At 37.5% G+C, this 21,569-nt stretch overlaps 1 protein-coding gene across 1 annotated transcript in view; it reads right to left on the bottom strand.

The window, feature by feature from the left end:
- The window catches only part of LOC114474302 (membrane-associated phosphatidylinositol transfer protein 3-like), a 68,353-nt gene that overhangs the window by 21,046 nt on the left and 25,738 nt on the right, over positions 1-21,569 (bottom strand). Inside the window, exons 4-8 of the mRNA XM_028464505.1 lie at positions 14,796-14,985; positions 12,736-12,858; positions 10,943-11,124; positions 5,463-5,620; positions 3,914-4,084 (exon numbers count right to left, since the gene is read on the bottom strand). Coding sequence (XP_028320306.1) covers positions 3,914-4,084; positions 5,463-5,620; positions 10,943-11,124; positions 12,736-12,858; positions 14,796-14,985 — 824 coding nt within the window. The remainder of the gene's footprint in view (positions 1-3,913; positions 4,085-5,462; positions 5,621-10,942; positions 11,125-12,735; positions 12,859-14,795; positions 14,986-21,569) is intronic.

Raw genomic sequence — 21,569 nt, 5'->3', positions numbered from 1 at the left:
GCATAACAAGCTTTCTTCTTAGCAACTCAAAGCATGGTTAACAACATACTGCAGTCAGAATGATAAAACACTATCAGTAATATAATCACCACTGAAAAATACTGACTGCTACTTACTGTTAGGGGTGATTATATTTCTCCTCAGAGTAAAGCCAGGAATCAATAGAGCAAAGCTCATTCTGAGCAGCGATCTTTGTAACAAAAGCCTTCATTGTGGTGGGTGTTGATGTAAGTCATACCCACAGGAACTTGATTTGATTGGCTCTCCATGCCTTCATAACAACTAATTACTGCATTACAAAGCAGGAAATGGGTGATGTGCGACGCTGTCTCTCCTCTCTGCACCGGTCTATGATTTCTAATTTAATACGTAATGTGACATCACCCAAACCCAATCAATAGAAGAGTTAGGCAGACCAGTAATTAAACCTGTCTGTGTGTGTGCCTTTACTCTCCACCCCGTTTGACACACTCATCAGCCCCACAGTCAGTAAACATCACAGTAATGTGAAGCCTGAAACTGTTTAATATACGTTACATTAACGCTCACTGGACTTTATATCTATTTTCTGTCCTGCTTCCTTTGTACATTTCGTGTTTTTCATTATTTTTTATATTTTCCTTTTTTTTTTAAATTCTACTTTATATATTGGCAATTGCTTCTCGTATTTTATTTTATTTATGTACCTGCTATTTTAGCCTCGTTTTTTTCCCCCCACCAATACGCCCAATTAATTCCTTGTATATGTAAATGTACTTGGCTATGAAAAATAATTCTGATTCTGAAGTGGGATTAAGCAGCACATTTTGCAGCTGGCTGAGCATGATTTAATGTTTGGATGGAAAATTGAGTTCTTAGAACAATTTGAGACTGAGTCATGTGATAAAAGCATGGAAAAATTGCAATCCTCCAAATATTGTAGAGTTTAATTGAATTAGTGTATTTAGAAAGGCTGAGATATCTATAACTGAAATATTTGGTAACTTACACATTCATTTATGTTTTTTCTGTCTTTTTTTTAACTTTCTCCTGATAATCTAAAGGGCCGCATTTGGCCCCCAGGCATTGAGTTTAGCACATATGCCATTGAAGATTTTTGGATCATTTAAAATATTTTGGTTAGTAATAGAGCCATCTTTATGAAATTTGACTGCGTTACGTCAGTTTGGTTTCTGAAATACCCCCCCAAATCTAATCAGGATCGGATCCGGATTGCATACTTTATCCCAATTTTTTGAATAAATGGGGGCTCCCATACATTTGGACCTACTGTATTGTTATCAATGGGGACAGAACATTTCTGTCAAGCCTTTAAAGTGTGAATGGTCATGGTTCAATGATCAGGATCACTTATCCTGATAACTGCAAATATCTGGAAAAAAGAATATTTGCAGCTTCGCGGAGGTTTGTGCTCTCTTGTTGAAACATGTTTTTCACGGTATTCTCTAATTTAAGATTTTCATTTAAATATATAAACGTGTGTTACTTAAGTTAATATTGTAATTACAACTACTTAATAATAATAAAAAATAATATATTATATATATATATATATATATATTTACTACATGTCAATAAGTGACTTACATAAAAATTGCCCCCTATTTTTCAAAAAATGATGCCCTACTGTGGCTTTTGGTGCATTATATTAGTGTAATTGTGGCTTTTCTTATGTCTTTTTTGTAGCACTTTTCTTAGCATGATGCATTTTCTCGCCTAGTTTTTGTTTGCATGATGCATTTATGATGAAATCTGGTTTCCATGATAGTGTTGACAAAGAATTGAGCTAATAAAAAAGCCTGACTTTTACAGAAATTCAAGTAATGTTACAGATATTCTTTTGATGCTAAAGGGGTAAGGAATAATTTATGAACATGTTTAAAGCTTTAAAACTTTGAGCATATTGTAATCAAAGTGTTCTGAGTGGACAGTGAAGCTATTCTCCTTCTGGCTCTGTAAAATGACAGTTTTAAATCCAGGAGCGTGACGCTGGACTTCAACCAATCAGAGATCTTTCTACAAACACGTGTGCTCCATGAACTGTTTTTGGCGTTACTATTGGCTACTCTACTGAAGTTGAGGTGCATTCAGGTACCTACGGTAATAAACGTGCAATGACGGACGGCCCAGCAAAAGTCTCCATAACAGCGTTAGATACAACAGCAAATCAAAAGGGAAAAAGGCAGACCAAAGTGGAGAAGCAACAGTTTAAAGCCACAAACCTACTGAGGAGGAACGGATCGCTTTGTGTCCTTGTGGATCCCTGTGACTATGCAGGGTGCGCCCCACACACACCCACACACACACAGGTGTCAGAGAGAGAGTGATAACAAAAGCGTGTAAACCAAGATAAGCTTATTCGAGGTGAATTAATTCTATAGTCTGGAAGCAGAGTGATGGTTTTCAGTCCGCTCAGAGCGACAGTCAGCAGGGATTACAGCCGCCTCCATGAGCTCTATGGAGGGAACGAGCTGACGGCAGCAGCCGCGTTGCTCCGGACAGTAACTACAGAGTTATACCTGCGTTTATGTTATAGTCTCTAAAACACCAGAAAAATCTCCAATAACACAAGATAAAGTCTAGAAATTTGTCACTATTCTATATTGAGAAAAAAGTTGCTAAGAACGTTCAGAAAATATACCAGTAAGAGAGTTTCAGTTTCGGTTTCAAAACGGAGCGGAGAGAGGATTCTACAAACTGCAGCTTTAAGAGTAGAAGGTGGCCAGAAAGAGAGTAGTAGGCACCCGCCGCCTACGCTTCTGGACATCCCTGAATCTTTAATTTTAAACTCTTTCATGAACTTCATTGCATTGAGCTGAAAAGTGGCATGTCAACAGAATTACATTTTCATTTATACCCATTAGAATAAGGTGGTGGGAATAAAAAATTATCTTGTAAAAATCAAGTTCTGCAAAAACTACAGTACATGATTTTAACCTCCAAATAGGATTTTATGAGATAAAAGCTAAACTTGGCTTGCTGTCATAGACCGCTTGGTTTGTTTTTATCATTGTGTCCAGATTCTTTTTTTTCTTTTGTTGCCATATGAAAAAAAAGAGATTTACTCAACATTTGATTCAGAAACAGCTTTAACTTGCTGAGCTATTTGAGCTACAGGAGTTGATTTCTGTTATTGGACTCCATCCAGACCAGCCTTTCCTCTCCACGGGAATCAATAAGCCTTGGTCACACATAACCCTATCATTCTCTCACTGTGATTTGTTCCTTGGATCACTTTTCATCAACGCCAGTCACAACGAGAGGGAATAAACAACAAAAAGCTCTGAGCCAGGCATCCATTACACTGTGGCAATCGACAAAAATTGCTTCAATGCTCTACATCTATGATCTAAGCTGACGAAACCGAACAAAACAGTAAATACTTACCAGTATATACTCAAAAGTTTGACATTTTACTTGACAGATTTGCTTTTAAGTTACACCAAACTGGCGAGGGAAATAAACTCAATCAATGAATATATTTCCTATTTAAATTTATAGCCCCATCTACTCATTTGGGTTCTTCCGTGAAGGCTGTAATCACAAACAAACAGACCATGTCCAACTTTCTCTGTGTGTTGTCATAACGGCTGTCTGCATGGTCTCTGTGCTTCAAAAATGAGCACAATGTGCTTCAAATAAACCAGCGGCTCATTAGGTTCTACCAGCAGAACTCCTTGGGAAATTCCAGCAGCACTGAGACACATCAGGCAGGCTCATTTCTCACATTTAGCGCCTCGTAATCTCAGGATAGCATCAGGCTAAAGGTCATAAAAATGATCTTCACACAGTGTCTCTCCAGTGTAATCTAACAGAGTGGAGTGCTGTATGGAAAAGTGCATAAGTGTGGGCTCCAAAAAGCGACTAGTTATCCCCATTGTGAAAGAAACTGTATTAAAACCAACCGTCCTACCAATGAGCATGGTGCGTCCATCTCCCAGAGGGTAACGTTGGTAGCGTGGCACAGCAAAAGGTGGCAACTTGTGGAAAAGAGGCTGCAGGAGTGGCTCCAGTCTGGAGGCAGAAGGATCCGACGGATAAAACAGGTTGAAAATCTGGGAACAGGCTGGATGAAGCTGGCTCACTGAGGATCAGAGGACACAGAGTGGACCACAGATGAGATAAATACTGGATGACAAATGTTACATTCTTCATTAAAGAAAACAAAAAGGTGATAAAATAACTTCATTTTAAAGTGATTGCTACTGTTCAGAATAATGGCAAAATGGTAAATGGACTTGATTTATATAGCGCTTTATCCCCACACTGAAGCAGTCCCAAAGCGCTTTACATATCAGCTCATTCACCCAATCACTCTCACATTCACACACCAGTGGGACAGGACTGCCATGCAAGGCGCTAGTCGACCACTGGGAGCAACTTAGTGTTCAGTGTCTTGCCCAAGGACACTTCGACACATGGTCAGGTACTGGGATCGAATCCCCAACCTCTCGATCAGAAGACGACCCTCTACCACCTGAGCCACGGTCGCCCTAATGATTAAATACATTCCTTCTATGTAATTATGAGGAAGAAATGCAGCTAATGTAGCATTTGCACAAAAATTCAAACTCTTTGGTGTGAATTAATTGCTAGATGAGAATTGCTATACTCCCTTTGCATTTTTGTCAAATCACATGTACCCTCTTCATATCATGAGTACCTCTCCATATTTCCATTTGCTTTGTCATTTGTGGAACAGCAGGCTCTCCTAAACCTCAAACTGTGTCTCATTTGTTCACAACATTGGTACAAATGTAAAACAACAAGTGAAATTTTAAGTTGTTTTTTTTATTTTTTTAAACAAACTTTTATAAGATTTCCTTTGTAATTTGTAACTAATTATTGTCTCCTATTGTCAGAAGTGTGATACAATGGCCTCTACAGCGTAAAATAATCCGGTTTGAATAAATTACAAGAACATTTAGTATTTTATTAAGCAATAGTACTGTTAGTTTGCAGCAAACTTGTCTAAAAATTAGCCTAAGAAGGAACGAGGAACACTTCCCAATTATTTTCAAATTAATTTTTAAATTTTTCCAACTACCCAGCAATGTGCTCCTGTACCCTTATGGGTACACGTACCTCTGTTTGGGAACCACTGCACTAAACTATTGCCAACAATGTAAAATGTATTTAATGTGATTCTTTAAAAATATTTAGATATTTTTAGTGGGAACTGAGGAGCCAGGACACAAACAAAAAAAAAAATCAATGTCATTCAACAACAAAATGTGTGATGACAAATTGTATTTCACTGAAGTGTTTGTCTTGCTTTTCATATTTTACCATCATGAGACCAAGCCATTCAAAAACAGACAAATAGCAAAAAAAATTACAACGTAGCCCAAGTTCTTTTTCATTTTCTATCAATTTTCATGTTGAACATCCCTAGTTCTTTCTGTGCAGTGTGAATATCAAAAAGATGTGAGAAGATGTGAGTTTATGCATGAATGTGTTACCTTGGACGGACGGCAGCACTGTGCGTCTCATGGCCAACACGAGGCCCAGTGGACACCCGAACAGGAAGCAGTCGGACACCTCAAAATCAAAGCGTCCAGGGTTTATCACCAAACTGGTGCTGCTGCCTCCACGCACCTCCACGCTCTCCTTCATCAAACTGAGCGTTAATGGAAAGAGACAAAGTGAAATTCACATCATTAAAACAGCTAACAGCTGTTTGTGTTCATTTCCTAACGCATTCAAACTTGTGTAAATGACACGAGATTGTGTAAGACCTTATCTCTAGTATTCCTGTTTTATCAGGTTGAATTCTTTGTTGGACTGATTTTTAATTTGCACTATTCTTGGCGATTTTTCACGATATTACGTTGCGCGATTTTCGGATTAATTCTAAATGCCATATCTAAATCCATATCAATTTTTTTTTTTTTTTTAATTAAAAAAGAAAAAGAAATTTAAGTCTTTTCCACTGCAGGATACATTGTAACTGCACAAAGAAGTGCGCTGAAACCTGGGCATGTTGACAAGCTTGTGTTTTTTCAATAAGATCTAAAAGGAAAGTACTAACTTTCTGCATTTATTGTTGTTCTAAGCATAAAGTCAAAGTTGGTTTAAAAGCCACAGGCAGATTTTATGTTATTTTTTTTATTTAAGTTGTTGGCACATGGCATGTTAAAGCTTTGAGTGTAAAATATATTTCATACATAATGTTCTCATGGTGTACAAATTTACATATTAGTTGTTTTTTAAGTCATATATATATATATATATATATAAAAAACAATTGCAATAATCGGCTTACACTTTAATATCGGGATACATCGTATCGTGACCTATGTATCGGGATACGAATCGTATCGTCAGATGCAAGGCAATACACACCCCTACTATCATCTATGATAGCATTTATTCTGGTTTTTTTTTACTGTCTCCTCTTGTTTAATCATGCTGCTGCAACAAGTGGATTTCCCCTCTGGGAATCAACAAATGTGTATTCTATTCTATTCTCAATTAAGTCAAGTTTAAATATAACTTTTGTCTTGCCATTATTCCTATTGTGTTATCAGGTTTCACTGATTTCATGGTTCGCTGGAACATTTTCACAATACAAAAGTCTTCCTCAACCTCACGATTAAATCTCCCCAACACCCTTTAATACTGATACCACAACCACATCACAGGAAATGTCTTGTCAAGTTATTTTAGTCAATTCTATTCTATTTGGACTCCTTAGCATATATCATTAACATGAAGTTTCTTAAATGCTCAACTGAATACTAAAATTAGATTAAGTGCTTTCTTAAAGAATGTCTTAAAAAGAGTGGTACATTAGTTTTTTCTCTACTATATTTTTTTTCTAAATTCCTGTTTTAATAAATAATCTGTCCCTGTACAGTGAGTGGCTATTCTGCTAAACATAGAGTAAGCAGCAGGATTGCCTTATATCTTAATATATTCAATATCAATGCAATGACTCAGAAACACAGTTGATAATAGGATGTTTTATTGTGTTTATTTCTTAAAACTGTGAATGTTTTTTTTTTCCCCTCCTTTAAAGGTAGTTTCAATTATGTCCGTTGTGTTTATATGATTTAGCTCTGTTGGTTAGCTCTGTGTAAACATCCGTAAATCAATTCAAACACATTTTCCTGGGTATGCAGAATGGAAGATAGCAAGAAAATAAATAAATAAATCCTTGCAGTGCTCCCAGACTGGTTTACATTATACAGAAGGCGCTAATGTTTGCCAAGAAAGACCAAATTGACATTTCAACCAGGCATGCGCAAGAATTTGCTGTCAAAAGCCACAGTAACCAAACTCATCTCTGAGCGCCGTATTTACATTGGCTGCCATTTGTGAATTGTGAAGCTGTTTTTAGTATTCAAAGCGCCTTAAGTCAATATGTCTAGTCCACATTGTGTCATTAAGGACTGCTCAAATAGCTCTGATGTACCCATGAAATGGAAACAGTACAAATGCAATATATATGCTTGTAATTACAGTTATGCGGGATGTAAATGTAATACACCGTTTGTTTTGCACACGTTCCCCACTGAAAGAACAGATTTTGGAAAAGGTAAGCTAAGCCGAGCCAAGAGAACTATATACAGTATACCGGGCAAAAAAAGAGCCTCAGTCTTGCTGCAAATTGGTATATTGTTATAGATAACGCTAACTTGATAATAATTATAATAATAATAATGGTTTGGATTTATATAGCACTTTTTTTAAGGAGTCTGAAAGCGAATTACAGAAGTTACAGAAACCATTATTCAGTTACACCAGTCACTCATATCAGTCATACCAGTGGTGGTACAGAAGCATGGCTGCCATTTTGCTCCTACAGCCCACCACCAACACAATTCTTACTAATTGATATGAGGCAATGTGGTTAAAGTGCCTTGCCCAAGGACACAACAACAATGACTTGGATAGAGCAGGATTCAAACCCCCAACCCTTCGGTTATTGGATGATCCACTCTACCATTGAGCCATGGTCGCCCAACGTGACATCTGCATTCTAAGTTGGTTTGATGTTAGACATTCAACAGATATTTGGCTATTTGATATTTGGTAGATATTTGGAGTACTTTGAGTATTTCTAACCTCTTTGGTGGTTGGTTTGATATATTGAGCATTTTCAGCCAAATTTCAATCGAACGCCCAATATCAAACTAACATCACTACAGTTTGGTTTCCGTGTCCGTGCATTCCTTTCAGTTAAATTGTCTTTAAAGTCACAAGCAGTCACATTCCTACACCCATCCATTAAGAAGATCCCAAAGAGGTAGATCACTCCCTTGTTTATTGGATTACTACAAGGCGGCACAATTAAGACCCCCCCAGCATGCTGCTGTAGCACAAGATGTGTTGCAAGGTGGAAGGATTTAGAACTTTCTCAATTAGGTGTACCACTTCAATCTGTGATGGGCTGCAGGACTTTGTATGAAAACCATCTGAACAGCTTAAATCGGTGGACAAAGGTGACTCTCTAAATCTGGTTCAAGGAGTGTAAATCACCAATACTTGAAAGACAGGCACGACAGCTGAGGTGGATCTGCTCTGACCCACACTTTAAGCCAAGTTCAAAACTTGGAGTCGTGCTGGTATTACTTCCTTTAGCACAATCTCATCAAAAGGAGAAATAGACAGTTTTGAAATAAAAATATGGTCTGGAAAAAAACTGACTTCTTTAGATACCTACAGGTCAGGGACTATTTTAATAAGGAGATTAAATCAGTGGAGAAACCTGACGTTAACCTGGCGGACATATTTGTTGACATGTACAAAGGTAAAGAAATAAAGAAATTAGTATCTAAACTTTACTCAATAACTCAATACACAAAGAAGGGCCTTTGGAGGGATTTCTGTTGGCGCAATCTAATAAGATACTTTGTTACCCCAAAAATCAGAGGTGTGCAGGGTGCTCTGACTGGGGGGGGTCTGTGTTGGAGGAAATGAGGGGAGCAGATGGCAGACCACTTTCTCATATTTTGGGATTGCCCGCAGGTTTGACCGTACTGGGCTGAAGTTGCACAAGCAGTTAAAAGTATTTTCAGTGGGGTTATTGACTGTTATTGACATTCCAGCTGGCCTTGCAAATCGGGATAAATACCTAACCCTAACCCGAAGATAACATTAGCGGCCACAATAAAGGCAGTGACTCGAAGGTGGTTACAGCCTGATCCTCCAACACAGACTGACTGGGAAATATTATGGCTAATATTGAAAATATGGAGAGAATTACTTTAGCATTGAACCAGAAGATGGATACATTTTATGTTAATTGGGAAAATGGATACATTTTATGTTAATTGGGAAAATGGATCATGTATGTAACCTTGGAAAGTAATCATTGAGCCATTTATGTACAAGTTCACTTGTATCCCTATTATGTATTACTATGTTTTTATTTTTCCTTTCATAAGGACAAATGGATGACCAAATGTATGTTGTTGTTGCTTTGTCTTGTTTACAAATGTTTACAAAAATAAAGTAAAAAAAAAAAAAAAAAAGAAGATCTCAAAGGGAATCAGGCAGTTTCATGCTGTCTAAAACTAGCAAATTGTTGTATTCATGCTTAGCAGCTAACATCTGCTCTTGCTTTGAAGGAACAATTGGGCATCTTTGGTCTCGGGCTGTACAACAAAGTGCTATGAGTTGATCCTTTTGCTTTCCAGAAACGGTCAATTCTCTTTTTTTTTTATTTATTGCTAAACTTTCCAGTGCTTGAAAACAAAGATACTTCCTATTTCTCTGATGTCTGTCATTTACCGTCCCCAGATTTTGCTTACTGTGATCTTCGATCTGATCCCACAAAGTAACGCGTGGCTGAGGTATCAAATCAGTCTATAATCAGTGAAACTATACTCAGTAAAGCAGGAAAGACTCTGTGAGGTCAGTCTAATGTGAGAAATAATGTGTCTGCAGATTTAATAAGCACTCTGAAGGACTGGGAATACTGAGTGGCAGAAGTTGGGGGCTTGAGAAAGCAAAGGTTAGCTTCTCCTCAGCTAAACTCAGATTTAATCAGGGAGTACAAAGGAACGGTGCGCTGTCATGAACTCTGCAGCACACCTGTGAATTAATGGGACCCCATCTACAGTGACTGTGATGGTGCGTCTAGCGGAACACGTAATTAAATGGAAAAACTGGTTCCTTAGAATGAGGTAACATGGTACTTGTAACTCGTGAGGGCTCTCCATCATTCCTGCTGGACTAAATTCAATGACAGATCTCGTTTTTTCCTCACAAACTGGCTACCATAGACATTAACAGCCAATTTATAGATATAGGTATAGTCAGGCAGGGCAGAGCAGCTGCAAATATTGATAAAGCACGAAGGTGAGACAGGGTGACATCTTCCACGCAAACTTGGACCGGGGCCGACGTGCAACATCTGGTGCGTCATATGAACCCATTAAATACTTGTCTGTGTTGCACGTTGTCTGACTGAAATTGATGAGTGAACTGCTGCAGTATCCGTCTGTGAGCAATTTGGGCCTTTCTTTGTGCAAATTATAGATACATACACGAGAAGCTTCTTGAAATGTAAATGTAACCACTATGTTAGTACTGAGTAGATGAAATTCTTTTTTTTTTACAATGAAAATCTTATTATTCATAATTCTCCTTCATTTGGAAAATGATAAAGACTTACCTTTAAAAACTATTTCGGTAATGACTTGAGTGCAGCTTAACATCTGCTTTTTATCTAATCAAACTAATAAAACTTCACATATTTACATATATCTAATGCTCAGCTCTGAATCAACAGCCACAAACACCTCATCACACTGTGTAAGTAAGACATGAGAATTGTTTCCATACTTTCAGATTAAGCCCATTGTGTCAAGCTGCTCACTTGACCTAATAGGGACAACCCTTGATGACTATTTCAAACAATAATGTAAACTTCATATATTGTTTTCTTAGCAATCAGACCAAGAACAGGTTAAAAACGTTCTGCTTGCGTCACCTGGAAAAAAAGCTGTGCTGCCCAGAGGAGGAAGTATCTCCATCGTATGAGTCGCTCTGCTTCCGGCTCAGCTGCAGACCGCCCTGACCTTCGTTGGGAGCTGAGATGTCAATGTTGCTTTTACTCAGCCTTTTGCTTGAACTCAAACCAGGGCTGCAGTGCCCCAGCAGAACGGAGTTATCCTGTGAGGAAGGAAGAAGGACTTAACTTAGCTTTAGCAGGAAAATACACAAAATGAAAAGAGTTGATGTTGGAGATGAGGAGGGGGGAGGGGGGAATCATCCTACAGTCATTTAAAAGAGAAAAATTAATGCAAGCCACACAAATGGGTGGACATTTGCACTCTATGAAAATTACTTCAGTTATCTTCTATACTGTCTTAAAAAAATGTGCTCATTGAGCTGTGAAATATTCATTTATTTTAATATGGAATCACTACAGGAGAAATGTTTCCCTGTTTTTGGTTTAAAACAATTATAATGAGGGTGCGTGACAAAAACATCCTGGTGCAGAGACCAGCAGACAGTGAGTAATCCACCTTAAAAAGAAAAATATTGAATTGTATGACTAACTAAAATCATCCAATGTTTTTTCCCAACTGAAACAGAAATGATCAACCAGCTTTTAAAATTGCCAGTTTAGTAAGAAAAACTCTCTTTTAAAGTACAAAAATAAAAAATAGACTTAAGACAGACCAAAAACAAGCATAAATTACTTTCTCTTTAAAGCTAGGGTAGGCGATTTTCTCCAGATACACTTTTTAAGTTTTTGGTTGAACTTTTTTTAATGTCCTGATAGGAATTTAAAAAAAAGGAATGAAGAAAATCTGTCAACTCTAGCAGCTGTAAATCTGTAAGAACTTCAACCAATGGAGAAAAACAAACCGTTTATTTTTTAAACCAATCACGTCTCCCTGTCTCCCTGCTCATTCTCAACACTTCGCGTGCATTTTATAACATATATAATGACAAAGTTTAGTACTTACTTACTTCTGAATGAGACATGAGACAACAAAGTTCCTACACAATACAGACGATGAGCTTAGATGCGCAGCAGAAGCCCTGCTCGTGCTCGTGAGTGAAGGACGGAGCACAGAGGGGAGGGGGGAGGAGGATGAAGGCGGAGCCAACCGGAAAGCTACATTCAAAATCATGCTACCTTTCGAAAATCCCCTACCCTACCTTTAATTCACAAGCTTTAACTTTTCTTATTTCATGTTTTTTTCCTTTAATGGGACCATTAAAGAAAAACCAAAGCTGAAGACTAATTTAAATTTTACAAATTGGTCTACGTGACCCATTATTTTAGGAAAGGCTGTAAAACTGAGGACAATTTGATGAGTTCAGGGGCTCCCACTGAGACTTCAGGTAGTGACATTACAATATAACAATTATGTATAATCAAGCAACCTAAAAAAATACAAACTGAAGCCCACAATAAAATACAATAGTTAAACTGGACTGAAAACCTAAAAACAATCAACAAATGAAAAGCATGCCTTAGAAAGGATTTTGTATTTTCAAACCACATTCCAAAAATGCTACATAATTTAGAATCTCCTTTATGGGAAATGTATAGGGTATTGCCACATGTCTGTATTACTCAATGTTCGAGCTTTATCCATGTGATGGATGACAAATCACCCAGGATGTCAAACTGTAAGTTAGGAGAAGCTGTAATAGAGGGTGGATGGATGGGAAAATGGGCTGATATCTGTCATAAAGCAGCTGGTGTTTGTCCCTAGGGTTCATAAAGTGTATCATCTCACTCTCACAGCCTCTTTGAGCGCCTACCTTCAGGCTCTCAGTGCTGTTGTTCCTGCTGCTGTTGATGGGGCTGCCAGATCTTTGATGGTTACTAAAGCACAAAGCGTCAAAGCACAGCACGCCACCCACGCAGTCCCCCATCAGACACACCTGCTTGGAGAAAGGATGAGTTAGCCTCCATCTTTGTGTGGGGAGCTTCCACATCTGGTCATAAATGAGATGACGCATTGCTAAAATACCTCAGGTTAGATTTTTTTATAATTACAAACAAGTAACTAAGGAACTAACAATTCAGCTTTAATAGTGACTACTGAAGTAAAACAAAAGGTACAATTGTAGGTGTGTAATTTTGACGCATCTTCTATTGAACACTCATAATTGGTCTGGAATAATGGCTGCAGTGCTGAACTGATTTACCAGTGTACAATATATAAGTATTAATCCACATTTCATCAGCCAGTTTACCAATACAAATATAAAGTCTTAACTGCTACTTCACTACGGCGAAAATTGAAAAATAAACAACAAGCCTGCCAAATTAAGATTTGTCAAAAAAAACAAAAAAACTAAAGACAGAGTTTGATTGAAATGATAATGTTTTGTTGACTGGAAACAAAAAAATGCTCTAGTTTAATTACTAACCAAAATGTACAGAATGCAGAGTTTATATAATTTATAAGTCTTTACAGATGTTTTTTAATGAGAATTTAAGGGCCCATGTTACGTTAAATCAACTTTTCTGTGCTTATGATAAAAGTGCAATTAGGGCTTCATATACATGTCCAAAGTGTTTTTTTAATTGATTCCCTCAATTATTAGGTAGAGGGTGATTTGCTCCTTTCTTACTGCAGTGTGAGCACAAACACTTCGCTCCAATTTGATGACGCGTTCCCACTTTGATGACGAATTTGACGCGGCACTGAGTTGGAGAAGCCACGCCTCCAGGAAGCTCTCTGCCGTGATTGACAAGTAAACAGACACGCCCACAAAGGTGAGCATCTCAGCATTCTTCTCGCAGTGCTATGTATGTATTTTCTACAGTCTATGTATGTACTGGTGAACGCCCCGCCCCCACGCTCTGTCTCCTGTTTATAAAGCAGCATGAGCTCGGCTACGGAGTGGGTGGGAGCAGGGCGGGCCATCCTCTGGCGGCCCGCCCTGGAGGAAGTCAGTGTCCCGTCTATAGACACGCCCACTCATGAATATGCATAAGTAGGCCACAAATCAGCCTGTTTGTGTAGAGTTGCTCAGAAAGTGACTTTTCAGAGGCTAAAACTCTGGAAAACAGGCAAGTTTGGGAAAATAAATCTCAAATACTATGTTTTTGGGGTTCTTAGAACAAATGGAGATGGGTGAAAAATAGCATGACATGGGACCTTTAAAGGTTTTGGTACCAAACGAAATCACCTACATTCAAAAGTGATGCTGAAGACTTCTTCTACTTCTCAAATGATTTTCAATGCTAATACCCTAATGCATAATACTCTCCAGGTGCCAAACCATTTCTAAATACTTCTTAAACTTTTATGGTCGATCTTATAAAATGTGTTTTTAAGATCAATAAATCACCCAACATTAATCAGAGAATGGTTATCTAAAGCTGTAACTTTTTCAATAATGTCCATTAATAAAAGTGCTGAACGTGGATCTTTTTTACCCACTAAAATCCTTCTACCGTCAGTTTCTTTAAATCGGGCCTGAAAACACTGTTTAATGCAGCGTTTTCCTCACCCATCATTTGTTTTGTTTTGTAAAGCCTGCTTATTATGGAGCTTATTTTAATGATCTTATTATGTACTATTTCCTAGACAAATTTCACTAATTGTCCTAACATTTTTCAGGCCTTATGATTTTGTCATCTCTATCTGAATGTTTCCTTTTTAATCATGTAAAGCACATTAAGTGACCTTGTGAATCGAAAATGCACTATACAAATAAATTTGCCTTGCCATGTACCTAAATCCATACTGCCCATCACTTATATGTTCTATTTTTATCCAGATATAGCCCTTTTCACTTGTCTATTATTCAATTATGTATGAATACAGAACAGGACGCCTTTCCAAATAGAAAAGGTCCAGACACACCTGACCCGTGAATCCCTGGCCATCCTCCGACTGCAGAAAGCTTCGGTAGACCTGGTTGGCTCGGTCAATAACGGTGGCCACTGCGTCTTGGTAGCGGGGAGAGACAATGGCCAGTAGAGGGAGGGCAGCCAGTGGCAGGTGGTCCACACTGCTGGACACACAGCTCTCATCATAACTGTATGGGTTCAGACTGGAGGAAAAAAAAAGAGAGAAAGATACTGTTTGTTTGACTTGATCACAGCTTTGCAAAGTGTTATAAATGTTTTTAAATCAGGCCATACAAAACATGCCATGGAGAACGAGACAAACTAAGCAGAGGCTTCACATTTGTGGTCAGACTTTTGTTCATTGGATCCCCATGAGCTTGCACTGTGGTGGTTGCTAATCTTCCTGGGTTCCATAAAAAAAATAGAAATTCTAGTACACGTAAGAACAGTTAAAATATACAGAACCATCACATAGAAAGGTACATCAAGACACATTTTCATTACACCAACAAATACATTAAAAAAAATACATGACACATACATTAAGGTTGATAAAAATATGATTTTAAAGCCTTTTCAAATATGGTTAAAATTGATGTATTTCAGGTCCCAAAGCAATTTGTTCCATTAGTGAAAAGCTCTAAAAAATACAGAAATTTATTAAGCCAATTAGTAACTATATAAATTATCGTACCCGTGTGGGAGATCAGCTAAAATGAGGTGCTGCCATGCATATTTTATGGTGCAGTACTCAATTGACATCAGCCACAACTCCTCTGTAGAAGGTCATAAAGAAAGACTAAAATTCATCATTACATCTGCTAGAAACTCATAATTTCACCTACTTTTAATTATTTGTTTGTCTGTTAGCACGATTACGTCAAATTTACTACATGGGATTCATTAATTTCCCCTTGGGATAAATTAAGTACTTCTGATTAAAAATAAATTAAAAAAACAGACCACACGTCATAAAAGACTCCGTTGCATTTTGGAGGGGACCCGGATCAATTACAAAAGTTGAAAAATCCCTATATCTTATTGCTGGCAAAATTTCAAAAAGTCTTATTTTGTTTTGTAATTGACTGATCTTTATGAAATTTCAGGCAACTTTTTTTCAGGAAATTTAATCTCCCGACATATTTCGACTAACAACTGTCAGTCTTCTTCGGAGGTGATTGCTTTGCTGTATCCCTAGGAGTTAATTCATGAGGAAAGCATCAAAGCATCTAATGTTCACTTTCATGTGAAAAAAAAGTTGTCTGAATAAATGAAATCTTAGAAGACATAATTAACTTGCTGGAATTTATGAAAATTGACTCAGTTATGTCAGATTGGTTCCTCAATTACCTCACCGAGTTTCATCCGGATCGGATCCGGATTGCGCATTTCATCCATACATTTGGAGCTACTGTGTAGTTATTGATGGGGGTAGAAATTTCCTATAAGCCTTTAAAATGTGAATTATCATGGTACCATGACCAGAATCATTGATCCAAATAACAGCCAATAACTGACATTTTGCTCTGAGTGCTTTTGTTTGAGAGTTCCACTTTCCAAATGCTCCACTTTAACAGGAAGATGCCCTGAAGATCCTAAAATTCCAACTTCCATCCATCCAAACCATCTCGCTGGGGCAGCTCTACACTTTACCACATGAGTAAGAAGCCGTAGGATGATTCCCAATTTCTCAATGCCCGCTTATGCGTGTTTACACAAAATAACAGATGTGCAATGGGATTCACTGACAGAGATAATTAATGTTTTTTATGTTGTGCACACACAGATCAAGAAACAATTTATGTGACAGCAGGGGGGAAGTCGTAAAGGATGGCACAACGTCAGACTCTCTCCTTAAGCGACCCTGTCAACTTCTATCAGCAGATATGATAACAGTGAGCAGCAGAAACACAGCAGCACATCTTAAATGCCTCACAGCTTAAAGAAGCACAACCTCACTGCTAAAACACAATTCTTCTACATTATTTATGGCAAAATGTACAATAAATGAAAGCGTGACAACTTATTTAGACACTGGTTAAGAATATAAAAAATACATACCAGTATATTTGTATTTTCTGAGCACTTCTCCATTAAACATAACACCTATTTACATTATAGTATTTCCCTGCTCACACTGCACAGTATTTAATGTACGCTGTGACTTTATGTGCATGCATTTCTGTGGAAAAAATAAAATGTTTAAATCAGTCCATGTGGAAATATGTACATCTGCCTGCATGACACAGCGTGACAGCCACTGCCTGTCATTCCAATCAGCCTTTCAGATGTCTTTTGATTAAAGTGCATCAGGAATAATCAGAAAACATTTTTGACACAACATGATAGAGACGAGGGAGCGGTGAGTTCAAAGTAATACATTTCATGGTTAGATTGGATTAGACTGCATTACATTACATTTGACTAGATTATATTAATCCCAGAATGGAGATATTCACACGAAATTCACAAAAACTGATTTAAAGAACTGGAAAAGAAAAAGTGAGATAATAGTAACTATTGCTCATTTGTATCTCTTTTACATACCCGTTTATATTTTTTTAACCACTTTAGATTTTCATTATGTTTTTCCACATATATACATGAACATAGAACAAAAATCAAACATGGCATCAGGTTGTAGCGTACACAGGGGTTTACAGTTTTCAGTTTACATTAATTTTCACCATTATACAAGAAACAAAAGAAGAAAAAGCGTGGCATAATCCTTTAAATGTGTGTTTCTTTGTAAATCTAAACATTTTTTCTATCAAAATACTCCTTTTTATTCTTAAACAAGTCATTTTTGTTTATATTGTTTATCTTCCTATTGAGTATAAAAGGTCATACCCAAAGAAAGTATGAAAGTATGTCCAGAGTCAAATGAAAGCATAGTTATTTTTCCAACTGCAATTTCATATTGCATCGTGATCATGAGCCCATTATCGTAACGTGAACTTAGTGCATCGTCTCAGCCCTATTGAAAGTCCATCATTTTTAAGTTCCATTTTTTAGCCAGCGTCCAAACTATGTGGTTTGTATGTTAAGTTGAAACTCACATTTGCTCATAGTTCCTATAAAACAGGCTGGTCTTGTGTTCCACATCTGTAAACAGTCCTTTTCTTCAGTATGTTCTGGTATGTTCAAAACATGAAGTAGTCTATTGTCAGTAAGAACAGTAGTGGCTCAGCTTTAGAATCTGTTTGCTCCCACACACACTTACTCTGTTGTGTCAACTCATGTAATTAAAGGAAGCCTTAATGAGACAGAGCAAGCCCCTTGCTGATTTGTAGGTAAATAGGAAACCTCTCTCATATATTCAGTCTCACATGGGATCACACTTCGCACACGTTCACATAGCAACAGTGTTTGCTCCCTCGTAAAGGCTGGATATCAAATATGATGTTGGAAGTTATTAAAGAATAGAGAAGACAACTTATGTTCTCATTTGTCCACAATGAGGTCGTCTCCATTTTAGATTAAAGTGATTTGTTTATCAGCTGCTTGTTTATTCCCATTTCAGAAGTGGTTGAGTAAGAAATCCCCAAATCCCCATTTAGTGCCACTGTGAGTTGAATCTGAGCTTTATAGTCACCTCGACATGACTCTCATTAACGGATGCTTCTCTCACACTTCCCCAAAACACAAACTTACTCTCAGAGAACTTAATATTCTAAGCACAAGTCTGGCTTCTAAACAAGCCTAAAAGTCTCAAGACAGGAACAGAGGTTAAACACCTGCTGCGATGCTCCACAAATGTCAGTGGGACATTCATTATTTGCATTGCATAATAAATTACTTGTTCATGCAAACAGTGCCTTAGAATTACCATAAAGTCGGCACTGTTTAAAAAGCATTCATGCATTATTCATTTGCTGTTTTGGCTGGGAAAAGGTGCCGTCTTTGAAGGCAGCAGGTAATTGTTAGTTTCTTCATTTACAACCTTGTTTTGTATTAAATGGCTGCAATTAAAGCTGCTAATCCAGATTTTTTATTATTAGAAAAAATGCCTTATAGATCAAACATCATTTACCCCAAAAAGAAAGAAAAAAGGTTGAAATCGCCACTTGAAAGTTTGTTTCAATCTTCACTGTTAATGAACCGTTTGTTGACATTTTTGAGCATTGCATTGTGGGATGTGGAGTCGTGGAGACTGGTGCATAGAAGTGTTTTTATTTCATTCTTACAGGGATTTCTCATGTTTATTCTGTGATTCTCTAGACTACATTTTTGTTCTAGTTTGTTCGCAGTATCAGCTTGAAATAAAAAGACTTCTATGCATTAGTCTCCATGATTCAACATCCCACAATGCAATGCACAACAATGTCAACAAATGGAGCATTTACTATGGAGATGAAAACAAACTTTCAAGTGACAGATTCAACCATTTTCCTTTCTTTTTATAATAAATAGCTTTGCTTTCATGACTCTTGAAAAAGCGCAAAATCAAAATAATGCAATAACTGGTAATGGAAAGATCTGAATTTCAAAAAAACATTCAAATATCGCTGAAAAGTTTTTAAGCTTTCATGAGAAAGAATTTCAGACATTTAGATATTGAAATGTCTCGCAAAAGCACTCTGGAAACACTTTCACCGCAAATACACGTCATGGTCACGTGACCACTTCTCTCAGAGAAAACATGGCACAATACATGTAAACAGAAGAGAGACCGAAACATTCCTTAGCATTATATTTTAAAATGATTACTGCCAAATTAGACGGTAAACATCAAAGGAATGCAGGAGTTTTATTGAAGGTTTTGAGCATCCATTTTCCTGCAGCAAAGTCTAGTGGGATGGGATTTCCAGCCCAAAACAACCATCAGTGGAAACGTGTTCAAAATGCAATTATACTCCGTCAACATTTAGAAATATCGCTTTTATTTCTGCCAAAATCTGTAATGGAAACCGAGCTAGTGATGTACGATTCAATGATCTATGAGGCACACACTAATTTTATCTAAGAAAAAATTACCAGAGGTAGCAGCTATAATCTTGTAAATCTGAAGTGAGAAATTCTCTGTGATGCTGGTGATAGTAAGGCAGATCTTGTAATATCAAGGGAACAGTTTTGACAGGGCAGATGATAATCGTGCTCGATCTTTTGGCATTTGTGGCCTACGATTTATTTATAGATACATATCCATCCATCCATTTTCTGACCCCCTTGCTCCTTTTTTCAGGGTTACAGGGGTCTACTCGTCCCTATCTCCCTCTCTCATTGGGCGTATATCAAATGGAATTAACAAAGTGATGCTCTTAACAGATGGCAGATATTTCCATTCTTCAGGGAATTACATGGCCATTATCTTCAATAGCACAACTCACATGCGAGTATTAATTCAAGGAAGGAGATACTTGTTTTATAGCATTGTAAAGAATGTCTTCTTCCAGTAAAATCACCAGATTTAATGTTGGACAAAGAAACGTGCTTGTTCAAGTACATGTACATGATAGAAAGGTAAGAACACACTCATTAGCAGCTTTATTTAGAGCGTCCATCAAGATCAGAGTCAAGGTTATCAATTATCTTTGAAGCAAAGAAGTTCTTCCTTCATCACTGGCAGTCATTACTATGTAAATTTTTCTAGAACTACGGTCAAAGACTCACATGCTGACACCTGCAGGCATAGTAATTACGAGTCTGTTCTAAACCCATGGTCTTTCTGAAGGAAGGAGAGTCATTATCAGAGTGAAAACCTATAGGAACCTTCTTATGTTTCATAAAATGGCAAATTGAATATCGTCTTGCAGATATATTTATTGTTCCTCTATTTTTCAATTGTTTCTTTGTCACATTGTCACAAACTGGTTTCTGCAGTCCTAATAGGAAAGAGGGCCTGGATGTAGTGGTTGATTGTCCTTAGCTGCAAATGGCCAGAATAATGAGGTGACCAGAGCTGCCTGAAGAGAATGACCCACCAACAGCAGCCAACACTGTATCTAATTAAATTTGTTCTATGTATTTGCCCGATAACGCAGATTAAGATTTATTTAACTAGTTCTCGTGATCCATATATATACATATATATAAGATCAGTTTGGAAGTTTTTTCTGTATAGGTGTTAATTAGACATGCCACCGTAACAAAATGACACATTCAGAAGCATTTTTTGTCTCAGTTTTAAGCAAACGCACATGTTTATTATATGCTCTTAAAGTCACGGCACTAATATGTGAGGTAGAGAGAGGAGGCAATGTTGCAAAAATAATTGCATGTGCTTTTACAAGCATGTACGTTTACACTGGCTATAAAAATCAGATTACTAGCAATTACTAGTTTGCATGAGCACGCGCGCACACACACACACACACACACACACACACACACACACACACACACACACACACACACACACACACACACACACACACACACACACACACACACACACACACACACACACACACACACACACACACACACACACACACACACACACACACACACACACACACACACACACACACACTTAATTTGCCACCGGAAAATTTATAATTTGGTTTATTCCTTGAATAATAATGTTAATTTAAACAAAAATCACCCGACTAAACAAAAGTGCATACTAATGCCTCCTTAAAGATGTTGATGTCTTCCTTCTAGGATTCCTTGTTGACGAACAATACTTATTGTAACTAAAGTTTAGCATTGTTGCAATTTAGCATCATATAAGCTCTTAAGTGGCAAGCGTGTCGACAAAGGTGACAAACATTGAGAAAGCAGCTGAACAGCACTCAGCTCACAGAATCCCTTCAGTCTTTGGTTTATTGTCAGATTCTTTATG

The sequence above is a fragment of the Gouania willdenowi genome, chromosome 13, assembly GCF_900634775.1.
Source record: "Gouania willdenowi chromosome 13, fGouWil2.1, whole genome shotgun sequence".
NCBI classification, from domain to species: Eukaryota; Metazoa; Chordata; class Actinopteri; order Blenniiformes; family Gobiesocidae; genus Gouania; species Gouania willdenowi.
The sequence above is the reverse complement of the archived record's forward strand: the minus strand, read 5'-3'. Positions and strand labels throughout refer to the sequence as shown.